Genomic DNA, 18823 nt, shown 5'->3' with positions numbered 1-18823 from the left:
AAATCATAAAAATAATTCTGATAACAGAAATGACATAAACGTCCTCTTTACTTGGTACCATGTGCGAATTTCATGATAAAACGATATAATCTGTCTGTTTTGGGAATTTGAGACAGTGTCGTGATTCTTCTTACGATATAATTCTGAATAATTTTTTATGTATTAATTTCTCAGGCGGCCTGTTCCCCAGAGGAGCAGATCAAGAGTACAGCGCATTTCGGATCGGAATGGTTCAGTTCGGCACGGCCGAATTCCGCCTCACTCCTCACATTGATAACCTGGAGGTGGCTAACAGCTTCGCCATCACAAATTGCTGTAAGTCAACATGGAGTTTTTACCGCTTGAACTAATTAATTCCCCATATATAGCCTACTAATCTAGATGCTGTTATAAATTAGCCTGTCCATGCACAGGTGTGATCATAGCCAGTTTCCCTCCCTATATTATTAATTCATCCTGCATTCATGCCATATTAAATATTATAGGAGCCTGTATGGCAGGATCTATGTGTTATTCTTATTTGAGTTAACACAGGATAGCAATCGCCTGCATACATGTGTTCTATTATTAACGCTGGTGTGTTATTTATTCCTTTACGCAACCCATGAAAGGACCGGGGGCTGGATGTTGGCAGTCACTCAGTTTATTATTCAAGCACTTTAGCTTCTAATGAGTCTGAACTGTGGCACATTTTGTTTCTTGCTGTCTAGTTGTGTAAACTATGCGTTGGGAATGGTCGTTATATAAACCAGGTTTTTTTTTTTTTTTGGGTGGGGGGGGGGTGATAATAATTACCATCCGCGGGAGCAGCATGATGATGGTTTCCACAGTAACAGAGAGGAGATGGCCCCGTTTTACCAGCATCTGCATAATTCGATGGCAAATGAAACAGCAGGTTGCCTCCTTCAAAACGTATTTGTGTCATTTGGTGTTGAATGTTTTACGGTACAATTTCTAGATTTTAATTTTGCAATAGTCTATGTATAATGAAAGGGTTTTCGACTTACGTTTGCAAGGCATGAGGACCTCGCGCGTGTCCCTCCCCCACGCATCTTCTTAGGCTAGATCTGAGGCATGAAGACCAGTAGGCTACTGAATGATGAAATGCTAACCCAATTCGAAAATGCGATTAATTATTAGTGCATTTGAGTTTGTGTCACATAGGTTAGAAGATTCTTTAAAATTGTTGGTCTTACATCACATCCAGACTGGTTAGAGTAAGATCTCTTCAATAAAGTGGATCTGTTCAATGGATTCACAAATCCAGTCTGAATGATTTAGGGTGTGTTCACACTTGTAGTTCGGTTTGCTTAGTTTGTTTGGTCCGGACCAAAAAAACAACAACAACATTTAGTCCTGGTACGCTTAGTATTCACATTGCCAATTTAACATTGAACCTAAAGATACCGAACCTTAAGGCATAGGATATGTTCACAACCTGTTTGTTTGCTTTTATTATGTATATTTAGCGACGGAACTTACTGAACATCTAAAACAATGCTGTGTGATTGTCTAAATTTGCTCATTGTGTGTGCGTAACCTGCATATGATGCTATTTCTGTCAGGACCACTAACGTCAAATATGATTGACAATTAGCATACAGTTATGATTGGCGGTGTGGTTCTGTTCTGAGCATCCATGCAGCCAAGCATGGATAAGAGCAGGGAGAGCAGCAATAACCCCCCTTAGGGTTCACAGAACAGAACCAACATGAATGTATTGCAGATATCATTAATTCAACATTTTAAAGTACAACATATTTCGAGAATTTATTCTGATTCAAGGGGAATCAGAATGCCAAATCCTGACTGATGAAAGGAGGAGCTGGGGATGGAGGAGGGTAATTAGCTCCTGAGAAATGCGATAGCTGTTGATATTACTGACAAGCTTATATATGTATACAATGATAGACGTCGTATTCCTATAGGTAGATGTTGATCAGTTGAGACTGAGTCAGCTGATGCGAGTTGACTAACGTGACCTGCCAGAACTGACGCTACGCTTAATTTTGACCAGCTGAGAACTCTTGAAGAGCTTATAAAATGTGTAAAGGAGTCAAAACAGAGGCAAGAAAACCCTCTGTCAGACTCGCACACAAAAACGATCTGCTGCGATGAGACGTGGTTCTGCCTGTACCGAAATGCGATAGGCAACATTGTGACAATGACGAGAAAAAACAGGAATGCTTCAGCATTCTGTCCTTTTTAGGGTTGCATCTTGTGACATCATGTCCCATTTTTGGTTTGATTACATGCCTTTGGTCCATGTTGCGTTCATATTTCATTCGAACCAGACCAGAGTCCGTTTGGAAGTGAGACCCATCTTTTCAGCGGTCCTGGTCCACTTTTTTGGTGCTCACCAGGGCTCGGATGGCAGCGATACCCATCTTTTCAGCAGTCCTGGTCCGCTTGTTTGGTGCTCACCAGGGTTCGGACGGCAGCGGGACCCATCTTTTCATCGGTCCTGGTCCGCTTGTCTGGTGCTCACCAGGGTTCGGATGGCAGCGAGACCCATCTTTTCAGCGGTCCTGGTCCACTTTTTGGGTGCTCACCAGGATTCGAATGGCAGCGAGACCCATCTTTTCAGTGGTCCTGGTCCGCTTGTTTGGTGCTCACCGGGGTTCGGATGGCAGCGTTCACACTTATTCAAATGAACCACACTAACAGAGCAATCACACCTGGGTTCATTTTAATAGAAAACATGCCAAGTGTGAACACACCCTTATTCATAAATTGAACTGAATTGGTCAGGAGTGCGTTTCCTGTACAATGACGTACCTCGCTGCTTCAGTACCATAGTACGATGCATCGTTGAAGAAATCAACTAGCTAGTCACGACTGTTTCCCGAAACCGTATTGTCGCAAATTGGTCGTTCAACCACATTGGTTAATGATGTCACACAGGTGGTGGAGTAATAAGTGCTTTTAATGAATCTGTTTGAGATCGAATTAATGCTAGATTTTTGCTATAAATTACGGACATGTCATCTGGGGACTATCTCATATTTTTCTCAGTTATTTGCTTTATTTCCAGATTCAATCATAGGCTCATTCTTACGTAGTAGAGCACATTCGCACATGCACACTCTTTAAAAATGGTGCTTGAAATCTATTGACAAACTAAAAGACGTAAAGGACATTATGTCTTCTAAATAAAATATACTGATTGTACTGAATGTCAGCTTGCTTATTTGGCTCAAGATAAGGATTTATTAAGTCCACATGTAATAAAAACAAGAAACTATTCTTCTAACCACAGGTCGAGAGCTGTCGTTCCAACCACACAAATTTGCGATGCTGTTTGCGAATGTTCGAATGTACGCTGATAACGACGGAACTTGCGAACATAGTTGGCTAACGATGCTTTTGGGAAACGCACCCCAGAGCGGTTCTGAGTCAATAGGTGTCTTCGACTTGAAGCGACGATGCGCAGACCGAACGGTTTGTATAGCGCCGCTTTAAGTCGAACACACGTAACAAAACTGATTCACTGAACTAAGAACTGTCTCTATTCAAAATGTCAGATTCGTAATGAGCCGAGAACCGATGAGTGAGCTGATGATACCAAGGTCATTTAGATTGAAACAACTGAAGGGACATTGCAGAAATGTTACAATTAAACATCTTGGAGATTATTAGTAGTTTAATGTAAATGCTATATTTATATAACTTTATTTAAATTTATATAAATTCCTTTATGTTTTTATGAGTTGAATCATGGCTGCAACAGACTGAACTGGGAAAGAAAACAAGCAACGTATTGAAACAAACAGCAATACGTTTAAAAAGAAATACGTTTAGAGCATTTAAATGTCACGTCAGAATGTCAAAAACCCTGCTATGATGTATTTACGTCATCACGCTAATGAATAATTTAATAATTTTTTTAACCACGTTTTTGAAACAACCCGTTTCGCAGAAATTAGGCAGACCTCTCATCCCTACTGTGGAATCTAACAAACAGGCTTTTGATAAATGATTAATATTGTATAGATACATTGTTTTGTTTAATGATTGCATATTGTAAGACATCATTACTAAATAGAAATCTATGCAATGGAAATTTTACACGTCAAACACGTAGCTTGACACTGTCTCTCTGAAGACAGAATCGAGCAAATCTGAATTGGCCGTGGAGACACTTGGTTTGGCCTCTTTAGTGTATTTTTTACCCAATCCAATAACCTGAATGAGTTTTCTCTTGGTGGGCATGGCTCCTTTTGATGTCAAACACTGATGCTTCACAATGTGAGCTTCACTGCGACAAGTCTGTCTCAGCGGCCTGAACAGCCGCTGATTCATGTGAGCGGCCTGCCCACTCCCACACACCCTTCCCACACATACACACATCACACACACAAAAACCCAATGATACTTCAGGCCAGGGTACGCATACATAACATTATGGAAATTGCTTAGGCATTTTATCGTGAGAAGGGGTGTGGGATAGAGGGATGTGTTTACTGATTTGGGACTGCAAATATTAGAAAATCTGTATTCAGTGCATCTGGAAGATGAATAGGCCTAGTATTTAGTCATGCTATATTCAAACATGCTTAGACCTATAATGTTGTATATTTAACACACACAAGGGATTTCCTTTGCTGTTAGTTGTCACCCAAGCACATTCACCCACATGCAGATATATATAGATGGCACTGAGCAGGGTTTTCTCTGAAATATATATGAATATGATAAGAAACACACTGCCAGAAGAGCCAATTGTTTATACAGTTTATGGTCTACCATAGCGAAAAACACATTTATGGTGTAACATGCACTCTGTTATCGCTTGTTTGTAGCCTTGAGGTGGTTGAAGTGACTCATCGGAGACCCATCTTCTATTGACAGATATGTGCCCTAGAAAGGTTTCAGCATTGTTGTTGCTGTTACATGTTGTTTATTCTTCAGTGTGCAACAGTCACTGTTATTCTGTTCAAACACTTTCAACGGCATGTTTGTTTTCGGATAGTCCCATTTGCTTACGCATATTCCTTGATGATGTTAGAGTTTATGTTCCTGGAACACAGAAGCTTTTTTTCAGTAGTCAGATTGAATAACATTAATGTTAACACTGATCATACAATGCCTCGAGCTTGCCGCCAGATATGACATCCTATCACCCTATATACAACAACAACCCTTTACTGTGACGCACCAACAATTGTAACACATCACAGCTCTATGGATTCCTTGATTCTGGTTGGTTAATCGCAGCATTATTTTGTTTAATGTTAACTTATTTGTCTGTTTTACCATGCAACTGATTTTTTACATGCTTGTTTCATGTCTCACCTATCATCCTTATCAATAATTTCTTGTCACATAGAACAGAATACAGATTCAGCTCAGATCAATATTTATGGGCATTTGTTATTTATTTATTTGTTAAATAGCTGTGTTATAAATGGCATAACGTACAGTCAGCCAGTCATTACAATAATGAATGGCTGACTCCACATTACTTCTTTATTTTATTTTATTTTTGAAATAAATTAATACTTTAATTCAGCAAGGATGCATTTATTTGATCAAAAAATAACAACATAATGTTACTAAAGATTTATATTTTGAATAAATGCTGTTGTTTTGAACTTTCTGTTTTGAAGAATTGTAACAACTTTTCACAAAAATGTTGGCACAACTTGTTTCAGCATAACTATTTCAATATTGATAATAATAAGAAATGTTTCCAGGTCACCAAATCAGCACATTATAATGATTTCTGAAGGATCATGTGACACTGGAGAGTAATGATGCTGAAAATTCAGCTTTGCCATTACAGGAATAAATAAAATGTTTAAATATATTAAAATAGAAAACAATTTAACGAATAAATGCAGCCTTGTTATGCATAAGAGACTTTCAAAACTCTTATAGACCCCAAACTTTTGAATGATAGTGTTTCATTGAGCCAGTCGTTCTAAGATTTTTCCCAGTGAAAAAGAAGGAACATTTTTCCCAGTGAAGAATTTTTTTCCCAGTGATGCTCCATTTTCAGTTTTTTAAATCAGGGTTTTTAAAAACTTTTTGATGCCACAAATCCCTAAATATGATGATCTTGTGAGAGATGGACATAACATTTATACACATGTTCCAATTTATACTGTGAAAAATGTATAATTTATAAATACATTTTACATAATTTACATAATATATTTTTCCTACCCGCTACTAAATTGCTCTTATATGTATAAAGCTTAAAGGAGTCATAACCTAGTATTACCTTGGATACCCACGCTCTATTATAGTCTTTCAGGCCCTTCCTAAAAAAGAAAAGTGGAAAAAAAATAAACACAGAGCTCCTCTGACCCTTATTTCTGAAGGCATTATTGTCTCGCGAGATCTGATGCGATATTTTGGCTGTCGTGGACGGTCATTTTAATAATGCAAATGAGGGGCGCGTTGATTGGTGGCAGGAAGGAGGGGGGTTGACATCGCAGGTAACTTCAGCATATCATTCCAAAATGACATCATGGCGCAAGTTGTGAATGAACCCGACCTGGCCGCGACCTACGGAATTCAACCGTATATGCACGAGCCAGACTCTGAACCTGAGCTGGAAAGGGAAGATGTAGAGTCGATGGAAGGACGTCTACATCAAGATGTCTCTGAATGGTAAAGACAATCATTTTGACTGAGACATACATTATACCTTTTATTTAAAGGGGTGGTTCGGGATTTTTGACATCAGACCTCATTTTTAAGTCAGCCTGGTTGTTATTCATCAGTGGAGACATTTTTTTTTCAAAATTATCCAGTCCTTATATTTGGATAGTTAGCCGATGCTAGGCTAGCGCGAGTCAATGGTATATGTTAGCCAGCCATTAAAAACCGTTTTACCCACTCCACAGTGCACCAAACGCAAATCAATTATAACACTAGACTATCGATGCAAATGTCCGTTGAGAGAATAATGTTAGAAATCAAACTTACCTTTCATCTCAATGATCCCAAAGGAACTAGTTTCTCAGCAGCTGCGGAATTTTACTTTGCTCCGGTTAGTAATGCGGCAAAAAGTAAACACAGAACAGAAGCGCACTACAGTCGTTACATCCAGCTAACGTTAGCTAGCATTCCTCAGCGATATCAAAGTCGCGGCAGGTAAATACACTTGCGTCATGTGTGTACCGGCTCACTCGGTTGCCTAGGTAATCAATATCACTCCGCTGCTGCTGTAGACAAGGCTTATGATTACAGGGAACAAATTATAACTAATGCAATGTGATGAAAAGGTAAGTTTGATTTCTAACATTATTCTCTCAACGGACATACATCGATAGTCTAGTGTTATAATTGATTTGCGTTTGGTGCACTGTGGAGTGGGTAAAACGGTTTTTAATGGCTGGCTAACATATACCATTGACTCGCGCTAGCCTAGCATCGGCTAACTATCCAAATATAAGGACTGGATAATTTTGAAAAAAAAATGTCTCCACTGATGAATAACAACCAGGCTGACTTAAAAATGAGGTCCGATGTCAAAAATCCCGAACCACCCCTTTAATGTAGATTACATTAACAGAGATGTAGTCTACTTTTTTTTATCAGCTTACAGTGGTTATTGAGATCAACGTTTGCTATCATGTGGTGTTTTTGCCTTGTTTCACGTTGTAGTTTTTTAGACATTCAAATTTGTGAACGATTCCGGTGTAAAATGATTAGCACAGACACCTAACGTTAAGCCAGTGGGAAGGGTTGTAGGAACCGCGTCATTAAAAATGAATTTAATCCACTGGTCCCTGACAGCTTGGTCCGTTCTTGGGAGAGAAAACACATTTAAGTTACATGTTGATTCTGGCAGTCAACAACAGAGCAACTCACGTGTGCACTACATTTCTGCATCTTTCGCGACTGAATATGAGGGGGAGAGGGGCAGGGCGGGCTTCCTGCAGCATAGGTCTGCGGTGTCCATATATGGTATATCCTGCCCCGTCTTGACGTCAAGTCGGGGCAGAAATTAAAATCTCGTATTTGAGTGCGCGTGCACGTGGGCTGGTTTACGAACCCAGGGGTAAACAAACGCTTCACTTTTAAATATCGGCTTCCCGGCCAGTGTATAATCGTTAGGCAATCATAACATACATTGATTCTCGTGGAAAAGTGAAAATTACAGGTCATGACTCCTTTAAGAGAAACATGGAACTTTAGCTCTCAGTAGAATAAAATAATAATTAATCTCAAAATTCTTTAAAAAGCAGAAAGAATTTGGTAAATCTTTCTGTAAACTATATGTATATATGTGACACATGAAAATAACAGTTTCTGCTGACACTGTATGTGGCACACATATAATATGCTCAGCATTTATAAAATGATCTCTCTGTAACTTCTGCTATCTCTTTCACACAACCACCAGCATGTTGAAGGCAGCATGATGATGGTGTGTGTGTTGTATGTGTGTGTGCTATATTAAAGATATTCACATCAGCGCGTCCAGAAGGGGGTGTGGAGGATTTATTGCTGAAGACAGGATGAAAAACGAGTGACTGAGCATTTTCTCTCCTTTACTGACAGTCCTTCAATCCAACAATCTGCAATCACCTTGAGGAACAAAAGTGGGGGGAGGGGGGACTGGGGGGGGGGGGGGGGGTGTCAAGAAAAGCAGGGGTTTATTTAAAGAGGTTAGTTAATCAGGAGAATACAGTCGACTTTTGAACGAGGAATGTGTATATGACGTGATGATTTGGTGCTCTGCAGAGAAAACGGCTCTTTTAAATTCATTAATGTGTATGTGCCTGTAAGGATAACCTGATCATTACAGCATGTTTTTGAAGGTTAAAGAGGATTGCATGTCAGAAGATGAATGAGGCCATCAATCTTTTCAAAAGTGAGAGGATAAGAAAAACATGATATCACTTGCTATTAAGAGGTGTGACACAAGTACATGTCCTTGGTTGTCGAGTAATGTTGCAACTTGGCGCATTAATACAGTATATACTAATTCAATTGATGTGCCATCCCAGGCATGTTTTACAACACAGTTAATTTGTTATTAATAATCGTGTGTTTTTGTTAGCATCCATCAAGTTCGGTAAAAAAAAAGAAGAGTCAGAAGATATTGTCATTTGAATTTTTAAAGTATCTGAATTATCTTAAAATAGGCAGTATCACATGTTTATTAAAAAAATCATTAGATTTCCAGCTAAAATAACTACATTTAATCAAAATCACTCAAGCAAGTTGGTGTTCTGGGTACAATAGGAGCATCTGTGCTGGTATTTCTTTTCAGTTCAATAAACAAGTTAGGATTGAATAACTTACATTGTAAACACAACATTGCCAATTGCTTTGTCTACTTTCCCAATGAAAAGTTTCAAACTAAGCCAAAGCTGAAATGAGTCTCCGAGCAACACAGTAGTTGAGTTTCATTCCTGAATGAAGCAGTTGGTTGAACAAATCAGATAAATTAATGATTCATTGAAACATGATTCATTTATTTGTATAGACTGCACAGGAGACCTCTCAGCATCCTGAGGCCACAGGAGGGACTTTCCTGATGCTAACCTAAACACCCAACCTGCAAGAGAGAGAGTGAAATGGCCCCCAGCTAATAATAAGACATGATGGAACCAGATAGACCAGGACCTTGATAGAGTTCTAGAGGCAGTATTAGTAGGAACAACTGAGAAGAAAAATGTATAGTATGTCAACAATCATCTTCAGCATGGCCAGAGAATGCTTTGGCACAGAGGAGAAAAGGGGATCAGTGGATCACCTGGAAAATGGCCTAACAGGAGGTAGAGAGAGATATTGAATCTGATAAAAGAAATCAAGACTCATAGGGGCAGATTTACTAAACAGGGCAAATTAGCGTGAGAGCGCAATTCCAAAACAGTGCCGGTGGGAATGGAACGGTCTGCGCGTGATCTACTGAAACGCGCAAGTTAAAGAACACAAACGCAGTCAGATCATTTCCATAATGACCAATGCAATCTACCAGGTAGTGTCTGGTTTAAGACATGTTTTTTTTGGGCGGTAAATAATGGCGCAAACACCAAGTACATTGACGAGCGCAAACCTTAGTAAATCACCTTGCGTGATTCATTTAAATACTCTCCTCCCATACATTTTGTGCCTGAAAAGGGAAACGTCTCGGTTACGTATGTAACCCTCGTTCCCTGAAGGAGGGAACGGAGACATAGTCGACATTACGACTGATTGGGATCACGCTTAGGAATCACGCTTGTCATCTTCGAGTACTGATAAAACGAGCCAATGCACACTATGGCGTGCAAGCTTTGCATCCACGCTCCGCCCTGCAGCGTGGTTATAAATACGGAAGTGGATGCATGCACCACTTGTTTTTCGCTGAGGAGCCGAGCGGAGCCCGGAGTCAGTGGTGGTCCAGCAATAGTGGCGACGGGACTACGTCTCCGTTCCCTACGTGACCGAGACGTTCCCTTTCAGTCACTCACATTTGACATGATTGGGATCCCTATTAAAACGCCACTAGTGCTGCCACCTTCCAGTGCCTAGACAAAAGCCTCCTGATTAGGGTTGGGTACCGAAACCCGGTTCCAATAGAGAACCGGTTCCGACGTAAACGGTAGTATTGAGACCGAATAAGAACGCAACTTTCGGTGCCTGATTTCGGTGCCTGACTTTTTTCACCGCCCCCTATAAAACATCTCGCGGCACGAATGATCCAATAACAAAACATCTCCAGTTAACCAGCAGAGCATTCATTTAGTTCGTTTGTTAAATAAGAGACGATCTAGCGCTGAACTGTGTTTTTTAAATGATCAAAGTGCTCGTTGCCGCTGCGATCAGTGGCGCGATACAGTGTTTTCTCTTGTGGCTCGCGCACACCGCACTTTCTTCACTCGGACGCACGCTTCAATACGTTGCAGAGATCGATCTATTTATGAGGCGTCGTCTATATGAGTATGTGCGCGGAGAGTTTGTGTGTGCGTGCTTGCGTCTCAGATGAGTATGTGCGCGAGTTTGTGTGTGTGTGTGTGCTCGCTTCTCAGATGAGTATGTGCGCGTGTGTGTGTGTGTGTGTGTGTGTGTGTGTGTGTGTGTGTGTGTGTGTGTGCTCGCGTCTCAGTTGAGTATGTGCGCGAGTTTGTGTGTGTGTGTGTGTGTGTGTGTGTGCTCGCGTCTCAGATGAGTATGTGCGCGAACCCAAAACCTCTGACACTCTTGACTAAAGTTCAAGTTCAGCTGCAGTGTTCCTCTTCGGGTAAGTCTAGTATTTTAATGCCAACTGCAAATCTTGCATATCAAGTATGAAGTATATCAAGTATATTTATATGAGGCTATACTATGTGTGTTAAATATTTCTGCTCAGTGTCAGATATTTCTCTGTTTTGTAAAAGTCTATAATATATAATACGTGATATAATATATATATATATATATATATATATATATATATATATATATATATATAAAAAGAAATAATACGACAAGACAAAATTTTGATCTTAACTTAAGTGTTTTCGGCTACATCAGTAGCCTTTTAAACGGCACAATTTTTTATTTAATCAGAAAATCTTTTTCAGAAAACACACACCGGTGTTATTTTTTTGATAAAGTGTGTGCGGTTTCGTTTTCTTAAGTACCGGTTTAAGAACCGTTTAAGCACCGGAACCGTTTGAAAAATACCGAGTAGGTACTGGTATCGGATAAAACCCAACCAATACCCAACCCTACTCCTGATCCCCCCGCATTATTGAGGCGGAGATGGGACAGGGCATAGGCCAGGGAAGTCACTGCTGTTCTGCAAGACCCACTCAGTCAGACTTTGATAACACTGGGAAAGCGTGCCCTTTCGTTGGAAAGTAATACGCTGCGGAAGCCACATCCTGCCCGTAGGGAGGTAACATGTACCTAGGGATCACAACATATGGACCCAGCCTAGCACAAGTTCCACCAGTGCATACGTGTTAGGCCTGGCCTCGAGTGTTAGGCCTGGCCTCGGACGCTCCGCCACGTCCGATGCCGAAGGGTGTGGAGGATCTCAACAGGGTTCCGCTAAAGAGGAATTCTACTGAAGCAAGAATGGTGCACGTATCCAGTCCATAGGAGGGGAATGGCGCAGCAAGCCGACACTTCGAACCGGGCTGACAGTTAAACTGTCTTCATGTGAAGGGAGCCCACAGAAAGCAACTGGCTCGACACATACTGTAGGCTATTTTTCAAGCGAATGTGCTGGTGTCGCCCAGCCCGCAGCTCTAAAAACATCTGTTAGTGAGGCACCCTGTGTCAACGCCCAGGAAGGAGCTACACTCTCTCTTTGGAGAGGCTCACTACCCAGGTGGACACGGTGCACTTTGGGTAAACACACCAAGATGATGGCAAACACTATCTAGTGGGCCAACCTCTGCTTGGAAACAGCCTTCCCTTCTGCTGGTCTCTGTAACAGACAAGAGCTGGTCTGAGGTCCTGAGGCTTTGCATTCTGTCCTGTTATAACCGCAAGGAGTGGAAGGAACAGAGACAAGCCAGGGCTGGGTCTGCCTCCCAGCTTGAAGGCTCACCACCTGGTCCCGTTTTAAGGGAGAGGTAGGAACCTTGGGCACATATCCAGGCCGGGGTCTCAGGATATTGTGAGAGTTGGCCGGCCCGAATTCCAGGCACGATTCGTTGACCGAAAATGTGTGCAGGTCCCCTACCTTCTTGATAGAGGAAGCAAGCAGGAGAACTGTTTCTTTAAAAACAGGATTTTTAACTCACCTGCCTGCAGACTCAAGGGAAGGTCTCTGAGTGCAGTAGAACCAGAGATAAGTCCCAAGAAGGTATAGAGGCGCAGACTCTTTTCTCTCCTCAGGAACCTGATGATTTTTGGATCCACTGCATCATGATGTGCGTTAATATAAAGGCAACATACATTTTGAGGGCAGAGGGAGACAGCCCTCGCTCCGACCCATCTTGCAGGAAAGAAAGCACGGAAGTGATCGAACACTTTCGGGGGTCTTCTCGGTGAGAAGAACGCCACTCAATGAATATGTTCCACTTCAGGTCGTAAGCAAGCCTAATTTTTTAGAGGGTGCTATCGCAGAAGTGATGGTATCTACGATCATTTTGAGGTAGATCACCTAGAACCTCCGCATAGAGACATGGAGTTACCAGAGGTCTGGCGCGGGTGACCTCTGGTAAGGGATTGGTTACTGGGCGGGGAAGCCATCACTATGATCTCGCAATGAGAACATGAACTATCCACAAAAGCTGCTTCAGCATGCTGTAATCCCAAACATGTGATGCAACTAATGTGACCGTCAGAGGGGGACAGGGAACGATCGCATCCAGAAACGCACGGGTGGAATCTTGAAAAAGACGCAAACGCACCCATGTTGCTCTTTCTGGAAATGAAAAACTCTCACTAGTGCCGGAGCACACAGGGGAATGATCGCGGCAACACTGACAGGGATGTTGCAGCCTGTACCAGTGAAGCACTCACTTTCTTCACCCTCAACCGGCCATCAGAGAAACAAACACAAAAAGGAATGCTGTTAAAACAGCAGTTGAGAGCACATTCGCTTGTAAATCAACACTCTTTAGAGACACCGTCATGAAGACCGATCCGCTCCGAAGCGAAAGACAAGTGGTGCGTGCATCCACTTCCGTATTTATACCCGCGCTGCGGGGCGGAGCGTGGATGCAAAGCTTGCACGCCAATGTGTGCATTGGCTCGTTTTATCAATACTCGAAGATGACAGGCTCAATAAACGTGATCCCAATCAGTCGTAACGTCGAAGTTGAGCGACTGAAAGGGAACTCCTACAAATGCATATGCAATTAGGTCAGCCGCAAAAATAACTGTGTCCATGCCTTTTCAGTGCTAATTTTTTCTTTTGTAAATCCTGACAGTAGTTATTTACCGCCAAAAGAGGGTTTGTGCTGCCGCAAGCTGTTAGTAAACCTGGCCCTTAACAAGCAGTTTTAAAGTGCAGATGAAAAGGAGGGCATAAAATATCTGACAGGTGGACTGCGATGACGATGGTGTAACCTGAAAGTTTAGAAAGGTCTCAGAGATTAAAGGAGAAGTCAAAAAGAGCTCAGTTTATGAAGGACCCATATAGGCTCACCAAAACTTTGTTGGGAGAAGCAAGATCCAGGAGGTTGACCAGCCCTAAGGAAGTTGTGGAGGTGTTCTTTAAAGAGATTCATAATGACACTTTTAGGGGTTCAGAACTGAAACCCCTGAGGAAATGTTTGAGACCAGTGAACCAAAATGGAGAGAAACCCAGGAAATTGTACAGAAAGCCCAATCAGCATCTGCTCCAGGACCAAGTGGTATTCCTTATAAAGTATACAAGAGATCTCTGATGTTACTCTGCAGGTTATGGAAACTATTGCATAGGATATGGGCAAAGGGCATCATCCTATTTTCCTGGAAAAGAGTGGACCAGAGGAGCAAAGGCAAGAATGAAGTTCTACCAGAAAGACTCGGGAGGCAAAATGACATAACAAAGCATACATTTATTAACAGCCCAGCAATTATTGTGTTATAAAGTTCTTTGGCGTAGGTCCCATCCGTAGCTCGCAATCCGAGGCTAACGGAATCTTGTTTTCCTGCCTGAAGATGAAGGCAGGGGTGCAGCCGACCCCCTGGAAGGTATGGGCAGGGACCATCCTAGTGGTGGTGGGGAGGATGGAGGTGAATGTTGGCATCAGCATCTGCAAACTCAGACATGTGTAAGTATCGATCTTTTATACTACGAGTACTAGAACATGATTATTGGTTAGATGAGAAGGTAATAAGTGATATAACAATTGAGTCTTCCTGGCAGAACTTATGCTAAAGCTTTCATTTCAAACCAAGGAAGTCAAGAATTATGGTGATAAGAAATGGGAAAATGACTATAAAGTTCCAACTTCAAGTCCAGGGGGAGGTTATACCATCAAATTATGAAGTCCCTGTAAAATGCCTAGAAAGTGGTATGTTCCCTTTCTTAATGACAGAAGCAGTGTATTTAGGACAGAGAGACAGGTGGAAGAATGGTTGAGAAAGATAGAATGTTCAGGCTTACCAGGTAAGTTCAAAGCCAGGCTCTTTCAACATGGTTTACTACCAAGACTTATGTGGCTACTCACAATTTATGAAGTGCCTATGACATTGAGAGGTGATTGAATAAACACCTTTGCAGGTGGCTCGGAACTCCCCCAAGTTTCATGCCAGTAGGGTTATACATCGGATCTGGACAGTTACAGCTACCCCTATCGACAATGGTTGATGAGTTCAAAGTGATGAAGTGCAAGGCTGTTATGATGCACAGTGAAGCAGAGAACAGGCTGAAGTTGAAGGACATCATTGGGAATCAGTGCATGGGTGGGGAGACCTAATTCAGAGGAGAGAAATGATCCAGGCCAAGGTTTTACACCTGAGGGCTTTTCACACTGCGGTTAACCCTGGGTAATCGTCGATCTAAACACCACTTTTAACACCGGGTAAAGGAGCGTTTCACACTTGTAATTTAGATGCGGGGTTAGCACCACTTTTTACCCGGGGTTATGTTTGTACTGTGTGAAATGATGCGATGCTAAGCAACCAACAACCAATCACGTGCCTTATATTCACGTGCTTTGGGCAGTCACAGAAATACCACGCTAGAGCCGTGGAACTTTATTTATTTTACTTACCATGTTACTATCAGGGTATCAATGGGGTAACTTTAAATTACAGCCTGCAGATGTTACACTTACCCTGTAACTATATGAAACAAGGGGGTAACAAGCACCATTTTAGTAATTACAAAAAAAAATGTTGCAATAGTTTTAGTTTTACTTGGCTTGAAACACGGCAGACCAGCTGCACTTTTGCTATCAAAATAACATATCAGCTAATCTATATATACATGGAGATCCAAGTGTTGTGTTTTATCATGTTATTTTTGTAATTTATTTGCCTGGAAATAGCTGAAAAGAGGTAAGCTTGTTTTCCACTGCATTGCCCGTTGATGATGCAATGCGCTTTTGTCAGGTAGGAAGCATATTGAAATTTCCAAATAAAATCCTAGCAGAAACTTATATAATAATTTCCCGAGATTTCCAGTTTTGTTGCTAAGTCATCTCTCATGAGATTGTTGTATACAAGTGCACGACAAAGAAGATGAGTAACAAGTAAAGTCTTTATTAGATCCACACGGAGGAGAAGTAGCAAACACAATCATAAACCACTGACGATACCGGACGATGAACTGAACAGAACTCAGGGTTTAAATCACAGGGATATAACTGGAAGAACAGAAACAGGTGTGGGATGAAGGACAGGGAAGGACGACAGGGAAGCCGGATGAAAGGAGATGCCCAGTGAAGCCGAGGGGGTGGAGGGTCAAGGCGCAGCCGGAGACCTGGAAGTCCATGGTGGAGGCAGAGCGACGGCTGACAGATGTTGAGCTGAAGGAACGAAGGAGCTTGGATGAGTCCTAGGGCTGACAGGCTACGTTGGAGCTGAGGGAACGCACAGCCAGGGCAGAGCCGACAGGCCGGGGTGGAGACATGGTCCTGGAGGCCCGAGGTGACTTCACACTGAGCTAGTGGACGGGAAGCTCGAGGTGGAGCTGAAGAGCCACACGGCGCTAGCGGCGGGGGCAGAGCTGAGGAGCTGGACAAAACCATCCGAGCTGACTGATCCAGGGGACTGGCCATTACCAGCGGAGGAGATAGGACTAGGAAATCAGTAAGGAACATCAGAGGAGAATGGGACCAGCAAAGAAGGTGAATATTCGAGGGTGGAAACTTGGGTGAGAACTGGATCCGTTGTCCATAGATTTATAAGTCACAGATCCGCTCCTGGCTGTGGGATGGACTCAGTAGACTCCGGGGCTCTGGTTCCGGGACGAACACGGTGGCTGCCTCGAGCTAACAGGCCGTGATGGAAAGACCACCTCAGAGCTTCCATCTCAAATACCCCAACAAATTCCTGTTTTCGGGGAGGAGGAGACGCAATGCTGGTAAGTCACGGGATGGCTGTATACAAGCGCACAATGAAGAAGATGAGTAACAAGTAAAGTCTTTATTAAATCCACACAAAGGAGAAGTAGCAAACACAACCATAAACACTGATGATACTAGGCGATAAACCTAAACAGAACATACACATTACATAATCTCAATCATGTATCCAGTAATAATAGAATATGTACCCCATAGTTAAAAATACCCAGAGCCATTAATGCACAGATGTTCTGGAACTCGCAAACGCAATAAATAGTCACTCTGGGTCTGGGGTATGATTCTGTTGAAAAATAGCCTATCAGAGCTGCCACCTGGTAGTAGTAATGACGTTACTGATGACATACTATTTGACCAGGGGAAGAAGTTTTGTGCCCTTCAAGTAGAGTACTTGCGAATTCCGAGCACATGAATGACCAAGCAAAGTTGTATTTACAAGTGGGAAACTCTGAATTCTTAATGATACACAAGTTGTGACAGTGGAAGGAGATTGTCGATTTTAAACATGACATAAATACTGATCTATAATAGGCTAATATCATATATCTTTAATCATAGGCGATGATGTATGTTTCTGCCGGTGGGTGCCCATGCTACTAGAGAACTGGCTGACTAAAATCAGCTTGAAAATGATTTTTATCATGAATGAAAATCTCAAGAAATAAAGATTTAAAGGTGCTATTTGATCAGTCAATCGCAAAAGTCTAGTGGTTGAAAGCTTCTGGCAACATCTGTCTGACGAACATCTGTCTGTCTGAAGCTCGGTAGACATGACATGAAGAAACTCAGGCTCGGTAGACATGACGTGAAGAAGCTCAGGCTCGGTAGACACGACGTGAAGGAACTCAGGCTCAGCAGACATGATGTGAAGGAAATCAGGCTTGGTAGACATGATGTGAAGGAACTCAGGCTTGGTAGAAATGAAGTGAAGATCCGGAGGAAGACAGGGTACAATGTCGAAATCAATTAAGTTTATTTCCTCAGGACTTTGGATGAGGATAGGAACAGGGACAGGAACAGGAAGATGGCTGGAGATGGTTGTTGAGTGGAGATGTTATCTTCTGCCTCACCCATGGTGAAGGCTGATCCACTCAACAACAGCACACGATCCAGGTATTGAGCGAATGGTTCTGGTCTTACGCCTGAAGTTGACTTGTGCAGAGGATCGTCCAGTCCAAGCCCGAAAACTTTCGCTAGGACGTCTTCTGTCCAGTTGACCTGGTTTGAAATCTCCAGGAAATCTTGCACGTATTCCTCGATCGGACAGCCAGATGTTGACAGATGTTCTCTCTGCAGATATATATATAAATATGTCCCAGACTCCCAATGTAACGCTCGGTTCCCAAAGGACGATGAAGACAACGAAGATACAAATAATAAGAGGATTTATTCCAAACACGATTACTAGCCAACATACGAAACAGTGTGTATCAAACACAAACAATAACCAACCGTGGACATAGAACAGAGAGGAACTTAAATACACTGATGAACAATGAAGACAAGCGGTGCATCCCAATTCGCATACTATCCATCCTAAATAGTATTCGAAAATAGAATTAGTACGTCCCAAATCGTAGTATGTTGAAATGAGTGTTCCAAAGATACCCGGATGGTCTACTATTTCCGGTAAGAATCCGAAGTGCAGATCGATGCGCACTATAACGGCTAATATTGCCCACAACCCATCGCGCGTTGGACGAGGATTCGGTTAGAACTACAAACACGAGTGAAAAGTGTTAAAAAACTACAGACGTGGACGCGAGTCCGGCGGTTATGTAGCGAGGTTTAGATAAAGGGGTTTGAGTGATTAATTATCAGTATCTAACCTGACGAAAATGTATTTTTTCAATGTTGTCCACATTATATTGCATCTGCAGCGGCATTGTGAACGTTTGTAAAGATATGTTTAGCCATTA

The 18823-nt window shown here is 42.1% G+C and overlaps 1 protein-coding gene across 4 annotated transcripts in view; it reads left to right on the top strand.

The window, feature by feature from the left end:
- gria2a (glutamate receptor, ionotropic, AMPA 2a) overlaps positions 1 to 18823 on the top strand; it is a 41339-nt gene that overhangs the window by 353 nt on the left and 22163 nt on the right. For all 4 annotated transcript variants that reach the window (XM_082164671.1, XM_082164670.1, XM_082164673.1 and 1 more), the window contains exon 2: positions 175 to 315. In XM_082164671.1, coding sequence (XP_082020797.1) covers positions 175 to 315 — 141 coding nt within the window. The remainder of the gene's footprint in view (positions 1 to 174; positions 316 to 18823) is intronic.

This window comes from Leuciscus leuciscus (assembly GCF_965113295.1).
Source record: "Leuciscus leuciscus genome assembly, chromosome: 3".
Lineage (NCBI taxonomy): Eukaryota > Metazoa > Chordata > Actinopteri > Cypriniformes > Leuciscidae > Leuciscus > Leuciscus leuciscus.
This window is presented reverse-complemented; position numbering and strand designations above follow the sequence as displayed.